The sequence below is a fragment of the Corvus moneduloides genome, unplaced genomic scaffold, assembly GCF_009650955.1.
Source record: "Corvus moneduloides isolate bCorMon1 unplaced genomic scaffold, bCorMon1.pri scaffold_63_arrow_ctg1, whole genome shotgun sequence".
Taxonomy (NCBI): domain Eukaryota; kingdom Metazoa; phylum Chordata; class Aves; order Passeriformes; family Corvidae; genus Corvus; species Corvus moneduloides.
In genome coordinates this window covers 203,798-215,908 of record NW_022436935.1, presented here as the reverse complement: position 1 = coordinate 215,908, position 12,111 = coordinate 203,798, and the positions used below count along the sequence as shown (strand labels likewise).

At 51.4% G+C, this 12,111-nt stretch overlaps 2 protein-coding genes and 1 pseudogene across 3 annotated transcripts in view; 1 reads left to right on the top strand and 2 right to left on the bottom strand.

Annotated features, from left to right (window-relative positions):
- Positions 1-8,440, top strand: part of LOC116438950 (feather keratin 1-like) — a 41,616-nt gene extending 33,176 nt beyond the window's left edge. The window contains exons 1-2 of one of the 2 annotated variants that reach the window (XM_032097976.1): positions 7,208-7,309; positions 7,692-8,440. In XM_032097976.1, the coding sequence (XP_031953867.1) occupies positions 7,208-7,309; positions 7,692-8,018 (429 nt within the window). In that variant the 3' untranslated portion in view covers positions 8,019-8,440. Of the gene's footprint in view, positions 1-7,207; positions 7,310-7,691 lie in introns of those variants that run through there. The other variant, XM_032097978.1, reaches the window with a different exon arrangement.
- LOC116438951 lies at positions 2,792-4,006 on the bottom strand (annotated as a pseudogene).
- A 2,345-nt stretch (positions 8,441-10,785) lies between the features above and the next one.
- Positions 10,786-11,481, bottom strand: LOC116438960 (feather keratin Cos1-1/Cos1-3/Cos2-1-like). The gene has a single exon (XM_032097995.1). The coding sequence runs from the start codon at positions 11,458-11,460 to the stop codon at positions 11,161-11,163; it is 300 nt and encodes a 99-aa protein (XP_031953886.1). The 5' UTR covers positions 11,461-11,481; the 3' UTR covers positions 10,786-11,160.
- Between the last annotated feature and the right edge of the window lie 630 nt (positions 11,482-12,111).

Sequence of the window (12,111 nt, the reverse complement as noted above, 5' to 3'; positions counted from 1 at the left end):
TCTTGAGTACAACCACACGGCACGGACAGGACAGCCAGGTGATCAGGCCCAGTCAGAATGTCTTTATGAAATGCAGACCCTACTTGACTAACCTGATCTCCTGTGACAAGATTACCCACTAAGTGGATGAGGAAAATGTTGTAGAAGTTGTTTACCTGGACTTTAGTAAAGTCTTTGACACCATTTCCCACCAAATTTTCTTGGAGAAACTCACTGCTCATGACTTGAATGTGGCTTATATTCACTGGATAAAAATTTGGCTTTATGGCCAGGCTCAGAAAGTGGTGGTGAGTGAAGTTCAGTCCAGTTGATGGCCAGTCACTAGTGGTGTTGCCCTGGGCTCAGTATTTAGTCCAGTTTGGATTATTATCTTTATGGATGACCAGGACCAGGGGATCAAATGCACCCTCAGTAAGTTTGCAGATGACTCCAAGTTGGATCCTGTTGATCCTCTAGAGGGCAGAAAGGTTCTACAGAGGGATCTGGCCAGGCTGGATCAATGGATCAAGGCCAGTTGTATAAGGTTCAACAAGAAGAAATGCTGGGTCCAGCCCCTGGGTCACAACAATCCCCTGCATCACTACAGTCTTGGGGCAGAATGGCTGGAAAGCTGCCTGGGGGAAAGGACCTGGGCATGCTGATTGACAGCAGTGGAACATGAGCCCAGGTGGGCAAGAAGGCCAGTGGCACGTGGCTTGTAACTGCAATAATGTGGCCAGTGGGACCAGGGCAGTGATTGTCCCTCTGTGCTGGGCACTGGTGAAGGCACACCTTGAGTCCTATGTCCAGTTCTGGGCCCTTCACTGCAGGAAAGACTGAGGCGCTGGAGTGTGTCCAGAGAAGGGAACAGAGCTGGGCAAGGGTCTGAAGCTGACTCCTGTGAGGAGTGGCTGAGGGAGCAGGGGTTGTTTAGCCTGGAGAAAATGAGGCTCAAAGGGGACCCTATTGCTCTCTAAAACTCCCTGAAAAGAGATTATGACAACATGGGGATCGGTCTCTTCTCCCAAGTAACAAGTGATAGGATGAGAGAAAATACCCTCAAGTTGCACAGGAGGAGATTGACACTGGATATTAGGAAACATTTCTTCACTGAAATGATTGCCAAGCATGGCAACAGGCTGCCCAGGAAAGTAATTGAGTCATCATCCCTGGAGGTATTTAAAAGATGTGTAGATGTAGTACTTCGTGATATGATGGTGGTGGGTATGGCAGTGTTAGATACATGGTTCGGCTAGATGATCTGAAAGCCCTTTCCAACCTAAATGATTCTATGATCCCTTGAAAGATTTTGGCCAAGTGGAGCAAGTTGAGCAGAAGAGGGACTGGATGGGACCATCCAGTCCCTCTTCTGAGGGGGCTGGAGTACTTGGTTGAGGAGGAAGGATGAGGGAATGGGGCTTGCTGAGTGTGGAGTAGAGAATGCTTTGTGGGACATGTAAAACCATCTGTGGAAACATGGCTGGGAGTAATATCTGAGGAAACGGAGAAGTTATATTCACGTCCTAACAGAAGTTATAATGGTATGGAAATTATGGGGTAAAATACAGTTGTTGCTCCCTAGATGGAATGTGGTTGGCAGCACTTGAAACCTATTCCACAATGATTCCCCACACCCACAATGTGCAACCATAGCACCTGCTAAGGGGTTGGAATGGAAGGTGGAGTGGAGTGGAGACACTGCAGCCAGGCTCTGTTGGTATCCTTGCAGGGAGGGGAACTCCAAGGTACTTTGCAGCCCATAAACTGCTCAGCACCTGCCAACCAGGGAGAGAGATGTCCTGCTGCTGAGCCAACAACTGGGGGAAAACCACTTTCCTCAGATGAACTTGGTTCATTACAGTCTAATTGTGATATTAATGTACAACTCCCTCCCCAGTTTCCCCGCCCCTGAGGTACGACCTCCCCTCACTGGGCACGGGCTCTGTGTTCTTTTTGACTGTACCTTTAAAAGCGAAGCGAGAATTTTACACTCATCAGTGACAAAGTATGTATGACTAGAGTCACTCAAGCTCCACCTAAACATAAATAAATAAAAGTAAGTGGAGGATGAGGGAAAAGTTAGGGAAGACACCATTGTAACTTGTGGGATGAGTGAATGGGCTGAACCTGGGAAGCTTATTGGATAAGAAACGCACTCTGTGCACACTGAAGAGTTTTACTGGGGATTAGAACTTGGCTGTGTATTTCTTTGAATACATTTTTTCAGTCAGATTCTATCATTGACAAGGTCAAACCTTGACCTGTCACAATTTTTTATTGATAAGAGCGTTATTCTGTAAACTGTCACTGTTAGTACTTCACTGGTGTTTGCAGTCTCCGGCGGCGGGGAACACACTCGAATACTGCGGAAGACCCACTAAGGGGTCAAAAAGTGGGAAGACCTGCTGAGGGGTCTCCCTTAGTCTGTTGGTGTTCCCTGACTGAGTCAGTCAAGCCGCCCTCGGATCCAGCAGGACAGCTCAGTGCAGGGTCTCCCTAAGGGGACGCTGACAGAATGGTCAGGCACAAGGGTCTCGGCTTTCCTGGGGCACTAACAGACAAATTAAACACTAAGGGTTGAGGAAACCTTTTTCACGTGACAACATCTCTGATCTAGCTCTAGTCACTGAATTGTGTTGAATCATTCTATCCAGCCCTAGATAGGTAGAGAAGTTTGAAAAGCAGACAATCACCTTCTAAGCACAGCCAAAGCAATCCTGTGATAATGGTCCCCATACAAGCATACCCAGTAAACCCCCTGGTCATTTTGTGAGGGCATATACAAGGGAAATGATGACACAGAGGCAAGGGCTCAAATGCAGCAGAACTTTAATGAGTCAAAAGATGAAAACTAGGTAAATCTGAACAAAAGGAGCACCAGAGGCAGATAGGAGTCTGCACCAAATAACTGTGGTGGAGATCTCAGGAGGTGTCCATCTGCCTGCCCTACAGAGGGAGCAGGGCCAGCAGGTCGTCCCCAGGATGGCTGAGTGTGGCTCACAGCCCAGGGGAGCACAAGGCAACAAGGACACAGGAGGGAAAGGAGAGAGTGGCAGAGGGCACAGGCAGGGATGGGCCGTGCTTCCCGAGAGCCCAGGCTGGCCTCAAGCTTTTGCAAGGGCTGCTGGGGTTGTTCAGTCCCTCAGGAAGCAACAAGCTGATGCTCCATCCCCAGTGAAGTACTGCCTTGTTGAGTCCTTGGGTTCCTTCCCCAGGGCCATCTCCAGCAGCTTTAGCAGGGGAAGCACCTCGTGCCACAGAGGCCACTGCCCAAGCCTGAGAGGCCAAAGCCCCCGGAGCTGATGGGCACTCCCTGAGAGCTGAGGATGCTGCCAACAGCAGCCGAGGTGGAGGATCCCACGGCGGTGTTCTGTGGGAAGGAGCTGAGGATGGGCCCGGGCAGGGTCACCACGACTGGGGAGGGCTGGATGGCCACGGTGGAGTCCTGGCACTGCTGGACACAGGGCTCATTGCAGCTGTTGGCCAGCGGGGTGGGGCCGCAGGGCTGGCAGGGCCGGCACGGGGTGAAGCAGGACATGTCTTGGGGCTGGAGATGCACCTGGCAGAGAGAGCAGGGGGAAGCAGAGCAGAAATTGTGGATGAAGAGCAATCTTTCACCCCACTAAGAGTGAGATAAGTCACAAGTTGGAGAAAAGTGCTGGGGACTATGCAGCGAGATCCACAGGTATCACCCTCCTTTCTGCCCAAAAGAACCCTCTGGACTGCAACAAAGCCCAAAGAGGTTCCTTCCTAGTCCATAGCTCAGGAGACACTTAACCAAGTTTCAACCTCTGGTCGTGAAAGAACTTCATCCCCTTCCCTCTCCCATGATAGCAGTTCCAAGATGCCACGTACAACTGGGGCAGGTATGAGCTGAGGTGCGTTGGAGAAGTATGAAGAGAAGGAGAAGAAAGAGCTTCAGACTCACCTTTTACCAAAGGAGATGGAGGTGAGAGGACTGGATGAGAGAGTGAGGAGAAGAATATGCTTTTATACTGCTCTTGCACTGCCTCAGGCCCACAGACATTGCATGACAGCAGTAATTTTCCAGCAGACTCATCTCAAAAACAAAATGTTCTACCTAGTGGCGCAAGTTGTGTTTTGGTTTCTGTCAACCTGTGCTGCCATTTCATTTCCTCATTTTCAACATTCCTGCTCTGCTTTCATGTGCTAAGATGAAGCACCCAAGGATATCCTGGGTGACGTTGTGTCAGTGAAGGCGGAATATGTGTTGGAAGTGTGATGGGGTCCCATGAGCGTGGGGGATGCTGGCTTGGAGCAGTGAATTGTAATTGTTTACAGCTCCCTTTGTAGCAAGAAGTTTCAGCTCTCTTCCGATTGCTGAGCTTTTCTCTGGGAAGAATGTTTACCAGTTTGTCTGAGTATGAAGGACTAGGGACAACCAAAGCCTGCCTGGCTTTGAACCAGGCAAAATATGTGGAGGGCACAAGAAATTCTTCTATATAGATGAGAAGTCCAAAGGATGACTGGGGCAGCTTCACTGAGGGCAGGGGTTACAGGAAAGGTGGAGGTACTCAAGGGATTCTTGTCCTTGGTTTTTACTAGCAGGAATTGCTATCAAGAGATTGGGCTCCTTGGAAAGCCATCAGCAGGAAAGGCTTACCTGCACTAGGGTAGGATCAGGTGTGGGAACATTTAAACAGATTGACTGACATGAGAGTGTGTGACTTGGTGCCGTGCACCCGTGAGGGATGGTTGGTGTCTGAAAGACTCAGCACTCACAGAATACTTTGCAGGACTGGAAGAAAGTCAGCGGACCTCTTATCTTCAAGAAGGCCATGAAGAAGGAGCCATGTCAGTCAGCCTTACCTCAATTCCTGCAAAAGTAATGGAGCAAATCAACCTGGAAGCAATTTCTCAGGATAAAAGGACAAGAAGTTGCCTGTGAGGGATCAGCATGGATTTCTGGAAGCTTGACAAATCTCATTACATTCTCTTATCTTGTGCCTGGCTCTGGTGGGTGAGGGAAGTTCGGCAAATATTCATCTAATCTAACTAAGGCCTTTGATGCTGTTGCCTGTAACAATCCTTAGAGACAAACTGACAAAATACAGGCTGGGGAAGAGAGTGGTACAGAGGACGGAAATCTGTGAAAATTGTTGGTCTTCAAGGGTTGGGATGAGAGGCACAAAGTCCAGCTGGCAGACACTCATTCCTGGTGCACTGCAGGGCCCAGACTGAGGCCTGCACTGTTTAACTCCTTTATCCAAGATCCTGCACTGAGGGAAGAAAAATCTCCTGCCCCACTATAGGCTGGAGCTGATTGGCTGCCAAAGAGCTTCACAGCAGAGGACAGGGGTCCTGGAAGGCACCATAAGACAACTCTGGTTGGAAATGGCATCCGACAATGTCTTGGGCTGCTTAGGAAGGGGGTGTCTTTCAGATGATGGAAGGTAATCTCAGAAGTGCAGAGATAGAGGAGACAGTGCCTCTCTCAACTCTTCACCTACAAGATCTCCCAGGCTGCTGAATCCCCTAGAAGAGTTCCAAGAGGGTGGGGGAGCCTTCCCAGCAGCGAATGGGTCTCAAAAAAAAAAGACTGCCTGACAAGAGTCAACCAGTGAAAGCCACCTAATGCATTCTGGATCACAGCTGCTATGAAGCAAGTTCTAGGCTATCTGGAGAACTGGGCCACAGCAGCCCTCTGGCATTCAAGAAGGACAAATGGCAAGATCTGCACTTGGAAATGAAAAACCTCTTTCAGCAGTATGGGCTGGAGACTGAACTATGCTACAATCTGAGAACCCTCAGCTCTCTTGTGAGAGATGTTCTTTGGGGAAAGACTTGGAGGATGGAGTGGATGCACAAGCCTCATCCTCCTGGCCAAAGAGACCATGCTATGTTGAGGAGCTCTCCTGAATGCTCAGTGGAGGGATAGAAGGGGTTGCAGAAAAATCTCCACTCGTTGGGACTTATCCCTGGTCCTGTGCCTTGAGTATTCTCTTGGCATTTGTGCTTCAGCATACCTTGTTTCCTGTGCCCAAAAAGACTTGCTTGGAGAGGACCCCAGCATCCTTGGGGAAGCAGGAACTTGTCCAACTCCCTAGTAAATGAGGGTTGTCAGTGATAACCCCTGCAATGCCATGTACCTGAGAACACTGAGCGAGGGGATGCGCTCAGAAATGCCCTGGATACAAAACCAGCTCTGAGACTACATCAAGGAGTGATGCACTTCCCTGCCCTGCAGACATGGAGGCAGCTGGGATGCGTCCCAGGAGGGCAAGGGAATGCCTTCAGTAGGCAAATTTCCAGGGAGAGACTCTCCCTACCTGTGGTGAGTCATGCTCCAATTTTGGGTTGGCCGTGTGTCAGCCTTTTGGTGTGAGGTCGAGCCAGGAGGGTGGGATGTCTGTAGACCCATATCCCTTGCAGGGACACAACTGCCCTCCAGCAAGGGCAGATCCATCCATAACCCAGGAAAGCTGCTGCAAGCACTGGGCCGTACCCGAGTACACAGCTTCAGGCAGCCACAACAGCTATTGCTGACAGCATGACCTTCTTGCCAACACTCCCACAGCTTCAGGGGCTCACAGGACAGTCAACATGTTTTGGAAAAGTCTCTCCTGTTGGTCAGGGTTTAAGGCATACAGCCAAAGTTCATGGCACTGTGAGGAGAATGGGACAAACAAGATGCTGTGCCAAGACCCAACACACCCCTCATGTAGTGAGGAGAGACCTGACCCCACCAGAACTGTGGAGTAACCATGGTACTTAGGAAGGATGACATTTTCCTTCTTCATGGTGACTGAAGGCAGTTATATGAGACCCCCAGAGACTGTCATGAGAGGGGATGTCTCTTCCAAGTAAATCTGTAAAGGATTGAGGGAGAAGGATAAGTCACATCATTAGGCACAGGAGCCTTTATGTACCCAGGACAGACTCCTGCATTGGCAGGGGGAGATTCAAACCTTTCTGTAACAAGGTTTGAAAGGAACATCACCAGATTTCCAGGTTACATGTCCTACATCTGCACAGACCCCTCATACACTTAAGGGTACATCTTGTGGTGATAGTGACATGACCCCTCTTGGGAAGTCCTCGGATCTGTCATCCTGGAACTTGAAAGGAGGCTACATAGCATAATGGGCACGTCAGAAATGAGGAAATGTACTGGCAATGCTGATGGAAACCAAAACACAACCTGGGGCATTAGGTGGGATGTTTTGCTTTGGAGATGAGTCTGTTGGAAAATTACTGTCCTTGTGCAATGACTGTGGGCCTGGGGCGGCACGGGAGCAGTATAAAAGCAGTTCCACCTGCTCACTCTCTCATCCACTCTTCTCCTCCACACAATCTCCTTGGGAACAAGGTGAGTCTGAAGCTCTTTTTTCTTCTTTTATTCATTCTCATCATTATCCTTCCATGGGATTTTTCAGCACAAAACTGTCCCTTTGTTCTACACCTGATTTTGGTGCTGCTTTCCATGGGAGAGGGAAGGGGGCAAAAGAGGTGACATGGAGAGAGGTTGGAGCTCAGTTAGGTGCCTCCTGTGGTATGGGCTAGAAAGGGATCTCTAGGTGCTTGGTTGCATTTTGCAGGTCTCTTTTGGGCTTTGGAGAAGGAGAAGCCTGTGCACCTCCCTATGATAATTCCATCTCTTTGTGCCAGCTCGTGTCCTCTCTTCCTTGTGGTGGTGTTACAGGCTTCTACTCACCCCTTATGCTTTTCTATCCCCCTGTCTTCTCTGCCAGGTGCATCTCCAGCCCCAAGACATGTCCTGCTACACCCCGTGCCGGCCCTGCCAGCCCTGCGGCCCCACCCCGCTGGCCAACAGCTGCAATGAGCCCTGTGTCCAGCAGTGCCAGGACTCCACCGTGGCCATCCAGCCCTCGCCCGTGGTGGTGACTCTGCCCGGGCCCATCCTCAGCTCCTTCCCACAGAACACTGCTGTGGGATCCTCCACCTCGGCTGCCGTTGGCAGCATCCTCAGCTCTCAGGGAGTGCCCATCAGCTCCGGGGGCTTTGGCCTCTCAGGCTTGGGCAGTGGCCTCTGTGGCACGAGGTGCTTCCCCTGCTAAAGCTGCTGGTGGTGATTCCAGGGTATGAACCCAGGGACTCAACAAGATGGTACTTCATAGGTGATGGAGAATTGGGTTGCTGCTTCCTGAGGGGCTGAGCAACCCCAGCAGCCCTTGCAAGAGGACTCTTGGGAAGCACAGCCCATCCCTGGGGCCCATCTGCCCCTCTGCCACTCTCTGCTTTCCCTCTTATGTCCTTGTTGCCTTGTGCTCCCCTGGGCTGTGAGCCCCACACAGCCGTCCTGGGGAGGAGCTGCTGGCCTGCTCCCTCTGTTGGGCCGGCAGATGGACTTCTAGAGGGTTCTCAGCCACAGCTATGTGGCACAATCTCTTATCTGTTCCTGGTGCTCATTGCACCATGACCATTGCTTGAAATGACCTAATTTCCCTCTCTTGACTCATTAAAGTTCTTCTGCATATAAGCCCTTGCCTCTGTGTCATTTCCCCTGCAGATGCTCTCCCAAAATGACCAGGGAGAGAGATGTTGCTCAGTCTTTGTTCTGGGAGGAGGTGTTTGGGGATGCTTCTAAAGCAACTGGTAACACAGGCTGACATCAAGTTTGCTTAGTGAGACATTGGATTACTCTCTGCTTTCTAAACATTGCAAAACTAGCAGGATGATGATATTCCAGCTGCCAAAGGGATTTCATTGCTAGTGGCACCCATGGCCAACTTAAATCTCTGTGGACGGAAAGTTCATACAGAGCACCACTGTTTCTCTAGTGCACCAGCCCAACCTCTCCTCTAATTTCTGAGCAGATTTAGATGCTGCTTTCCACAGTTATTCTTGCACAGCCGATTTGATTGCAGAGTGACCACAGCTGCATCATCAACTTCAAGCCATGGCAGAGCCACTGTTGCTGGCAAAGCAGCCACAGGCATCCAGTGCTCAGTGCTAGGCCATCCTAAAGTGGGGAGTCACTGTCACAGCCTCCCCAGTCCCTGACCTTTTCCGTAGCCGTGGCATGGTCGCTCTTGGCAGTCGCCAACTACACCAAATGTGTGAACTGAAATACATGCAGGTAACCAAAATGGCCAAAATCTACACCTGAAGTGTAAAGGGCGGATTTATTCCATCACTACACTGGCAAAATGGGGAGACAGACACTGCTGAGCTTATTCCATCTTATAAGGGACGAAAAGTGCATGCAATAGGCCTGTGCCCTGCTTAACTCAGGGCCTGATGCAGGCCCATCCTTTCACAAGTCTGTGTTTTTATAACCTCTGAGCTTCTTAACTTTCTTCCCCCCCCCTACAAGAAGGCCCAAGCCTGTGGGAGAATTGCTTTAAAGTCTTTAACAACACCCTGTTATCTTCTGTGAGAGAATTCAGTTTCTTTCAGCAGGTGTGAAACAACCCAGAGCAAACACAAATGTGTGAAATTTTCATACTGAGTATTTTTAGCATCTCCCAGGTGCAAGTTTGACCTTTGAGTGAAAAGAACTCTAAAACCAACTTATTTTCTTTCTCCTTGCCAATCTTCCATTTTTAACTGTTACCTCCCAACAACCCACCAGTGCAGCTGGGGAGATGGACTCCTCATGCGAAGATTGGTTGGGCTCCCCAACATCTGCACGGTGTTCTCAAAGGCTGAGGGGGGAAATTGTGTTTGGGGTGCAGCAAGGAAGGGCCTCACTGCTCCTGGCTCTGCAGAAGCTAGGAACATCTTCTTCAGTGTCAAGGGATGGTCTCTAGACAGGAGCCTGTGTATGTCTCACCCTTCCTTCTCTCAGGGAAGACCCTGTGCTGTGATTGGTGCTTGCCACATGCCCCCTGTCTTGGTTTGAAAGACAGGTGTCTGCTAAGGAAGGCAGAAGCCCCTGTTGGAATGGCAGATGGGACCCCCCTTCCCTCCGAATTATTATAATTTTGAAATCAAGGGCCTTTTAGGCAAAGATGTGGGAAATAGGAATAACAGTTCTTTACTATTATATATCTATATGTGTATAACCAGTCAAACAAACAACAATAACTATGGCAGTAACAGCAAACAATCACAAACCCAGTGCCAGCCTTCTTGGCTGTCGGGCCCTTTCCCCTCGGGTGCAGTTCCGCTCGCAGCCGGCAGGGGCGCTGGCGGCTCCCAGTGAGCAGGGCAGGTGCGATGGTTCCCCCGCGGCTGCAGGGGGCGCTCCGGAGCGAGCTCGGGGAGCCCGCGGCACTGGTGCCCTGGGATCCCGGGAAGGGATGGAACAAAAAGCTTCACAAACCCCTGGGCAGCTGATCCCAGTGTCTGGCTGGATCCTCGGGAACAGCAGGCTGGAACGGCAGGCTGGAATGGCAGGCTGGAACGGCAGGGAAAAACACAAATCCCGGGTGGCAGATGAGAAAAATCCAACGGGGAACCCCCCGGAGGTCTGGGCAGGCAGGGCAAGCACGGCTACAGAATAGCGAAGGCTTGAAGCAACAGCGGGGCAGGACGGCCATGGCCCGGCTCCGAGCGGGGCAGGGAAGGTGGGCTTTGGGATCCTGGGACTTCTCCAGCAGAAGGAAAAACAGCCGAAGAAAGCAGCCTCCCTCTCTGTCTGAATGCTGAGACTGACTGACCGCACACCCAGGTGAAAAAAAAAACTAGGCAGCTCTTTTGTTTTTCTTAACTGCCCAGCCATTTGTTCCCCTAGCACCACGTATGGGAGAAATTCCTTTAGCAGAAAAAAACCCCAGGAGAGCTCCTAAAACCCCAACATTACACCCCCAGAGCAACACCTTTCTCTCTGGCAGCTGGGGACACCGTGGGGAGAGAGAAGGACCACACAGAGGCACAGGCTAGGATGCAGCAAAACTTTAATGAGTTGGAAGAGGGAAAGGAGGTCCTCTGAGTGGGCAGTGTGGTGCAGGGAGCACCAGGGGGAGGTAGGAGACTCCGTCCCTTGGCCAGGGTGCAGTTCACACCTTGGATGGAGCTTAGCCAGTGATCACAGCCCAGGGAAGGACATGAGAGCAGAGACAAGAATGAACAGGGGGGAAACAGGCAAGTTAGACAAGGGCCATGGTTTCAGAGAGCCCAGGCACCCCTCCTCCAGTGCAGGTGGAGCCATGGATGCTCAGTGCCTCTGAAAGCAAGGCTCAGGATCTCCATGCTCAGTCCATTTCCATCTTCTGGGTTCCAGGGGGTCCTTCTGTGGGGCTGCCACCAGCAGCTTTAGCAGATCCTGTTGCAGTAGCGGTTGGTGATGCAGGAGAGGTCAAAGCCACCAGAGTTGATGGGCACTGCATTGCAGCTGAGAGCACTGCCAACGGCAGCCGAGGTGGAGGATCCCACCACGGTGTTCTGTGGGAAGGAGCTGAGGATGGGCCCGGGCAGGGTCACCACCACGGGCGAGGGTTCAATGACGACGGTGGAGCTCTGGCACTGCCTGACACAGCACTCATTGCAGCTGTTGGCCAGCGGGCAGGGGCCGCAGGGCTGGTAGCAAGGGTTACAGGGCTGGAAGCAGGACATGGCTCGGGGTCACAGGTGCACCTGGAAGAGAAGAAAGGGACATAATGGGGATGGTTGAGGAGCTGCCTCTCCACCCACCACAAGGGAGCCAAGACACAGGCTGGCGTGGGAGCTGGAGCCAGTGCAGGGAGGACCACGCAACTCTTTGCCTGACCCCCACCACTGAGCAAGGACAGACAGGCCCATGAAAGCACTTTCTTAGTCAGGAGAACAAGAGTCCCCTCAGCCCAGACACAGCCCCTCTCCACAACAAACCTTCTCCCCCCATCCCCTCCCAAACAGGCAGCCCCAAGCCCAGCGCAGGACAGAGCTTCCAACTCACTTGCTTCCAAAGGAGAAGAAGGGCAGTGAAGTGGATGAGAGAGTGAAAAGCTGCCATGCCTTTTATACTGGTCCTGCACTGCCCCAGGTCCAGAGGAAGCCTCTCTGGAAACAATAATTTTCTGAGAAGCTCATTTCAAATGCAAAACACCCCAGCTAATGATACAGGCTGTGTTTTGGTTTCCTATATGGCCACATCTTCATTGCCTTCTTTGGCCACACACGTTTCTCCCTGAAGGCTCCTTTTTAGAGCTGGGCAGGGAAGCCCCCATGGACTTCTGGGACAGGAGCTCATTGGTGCCAGCAGATGATGAGTCTCGAGTGCCAGAG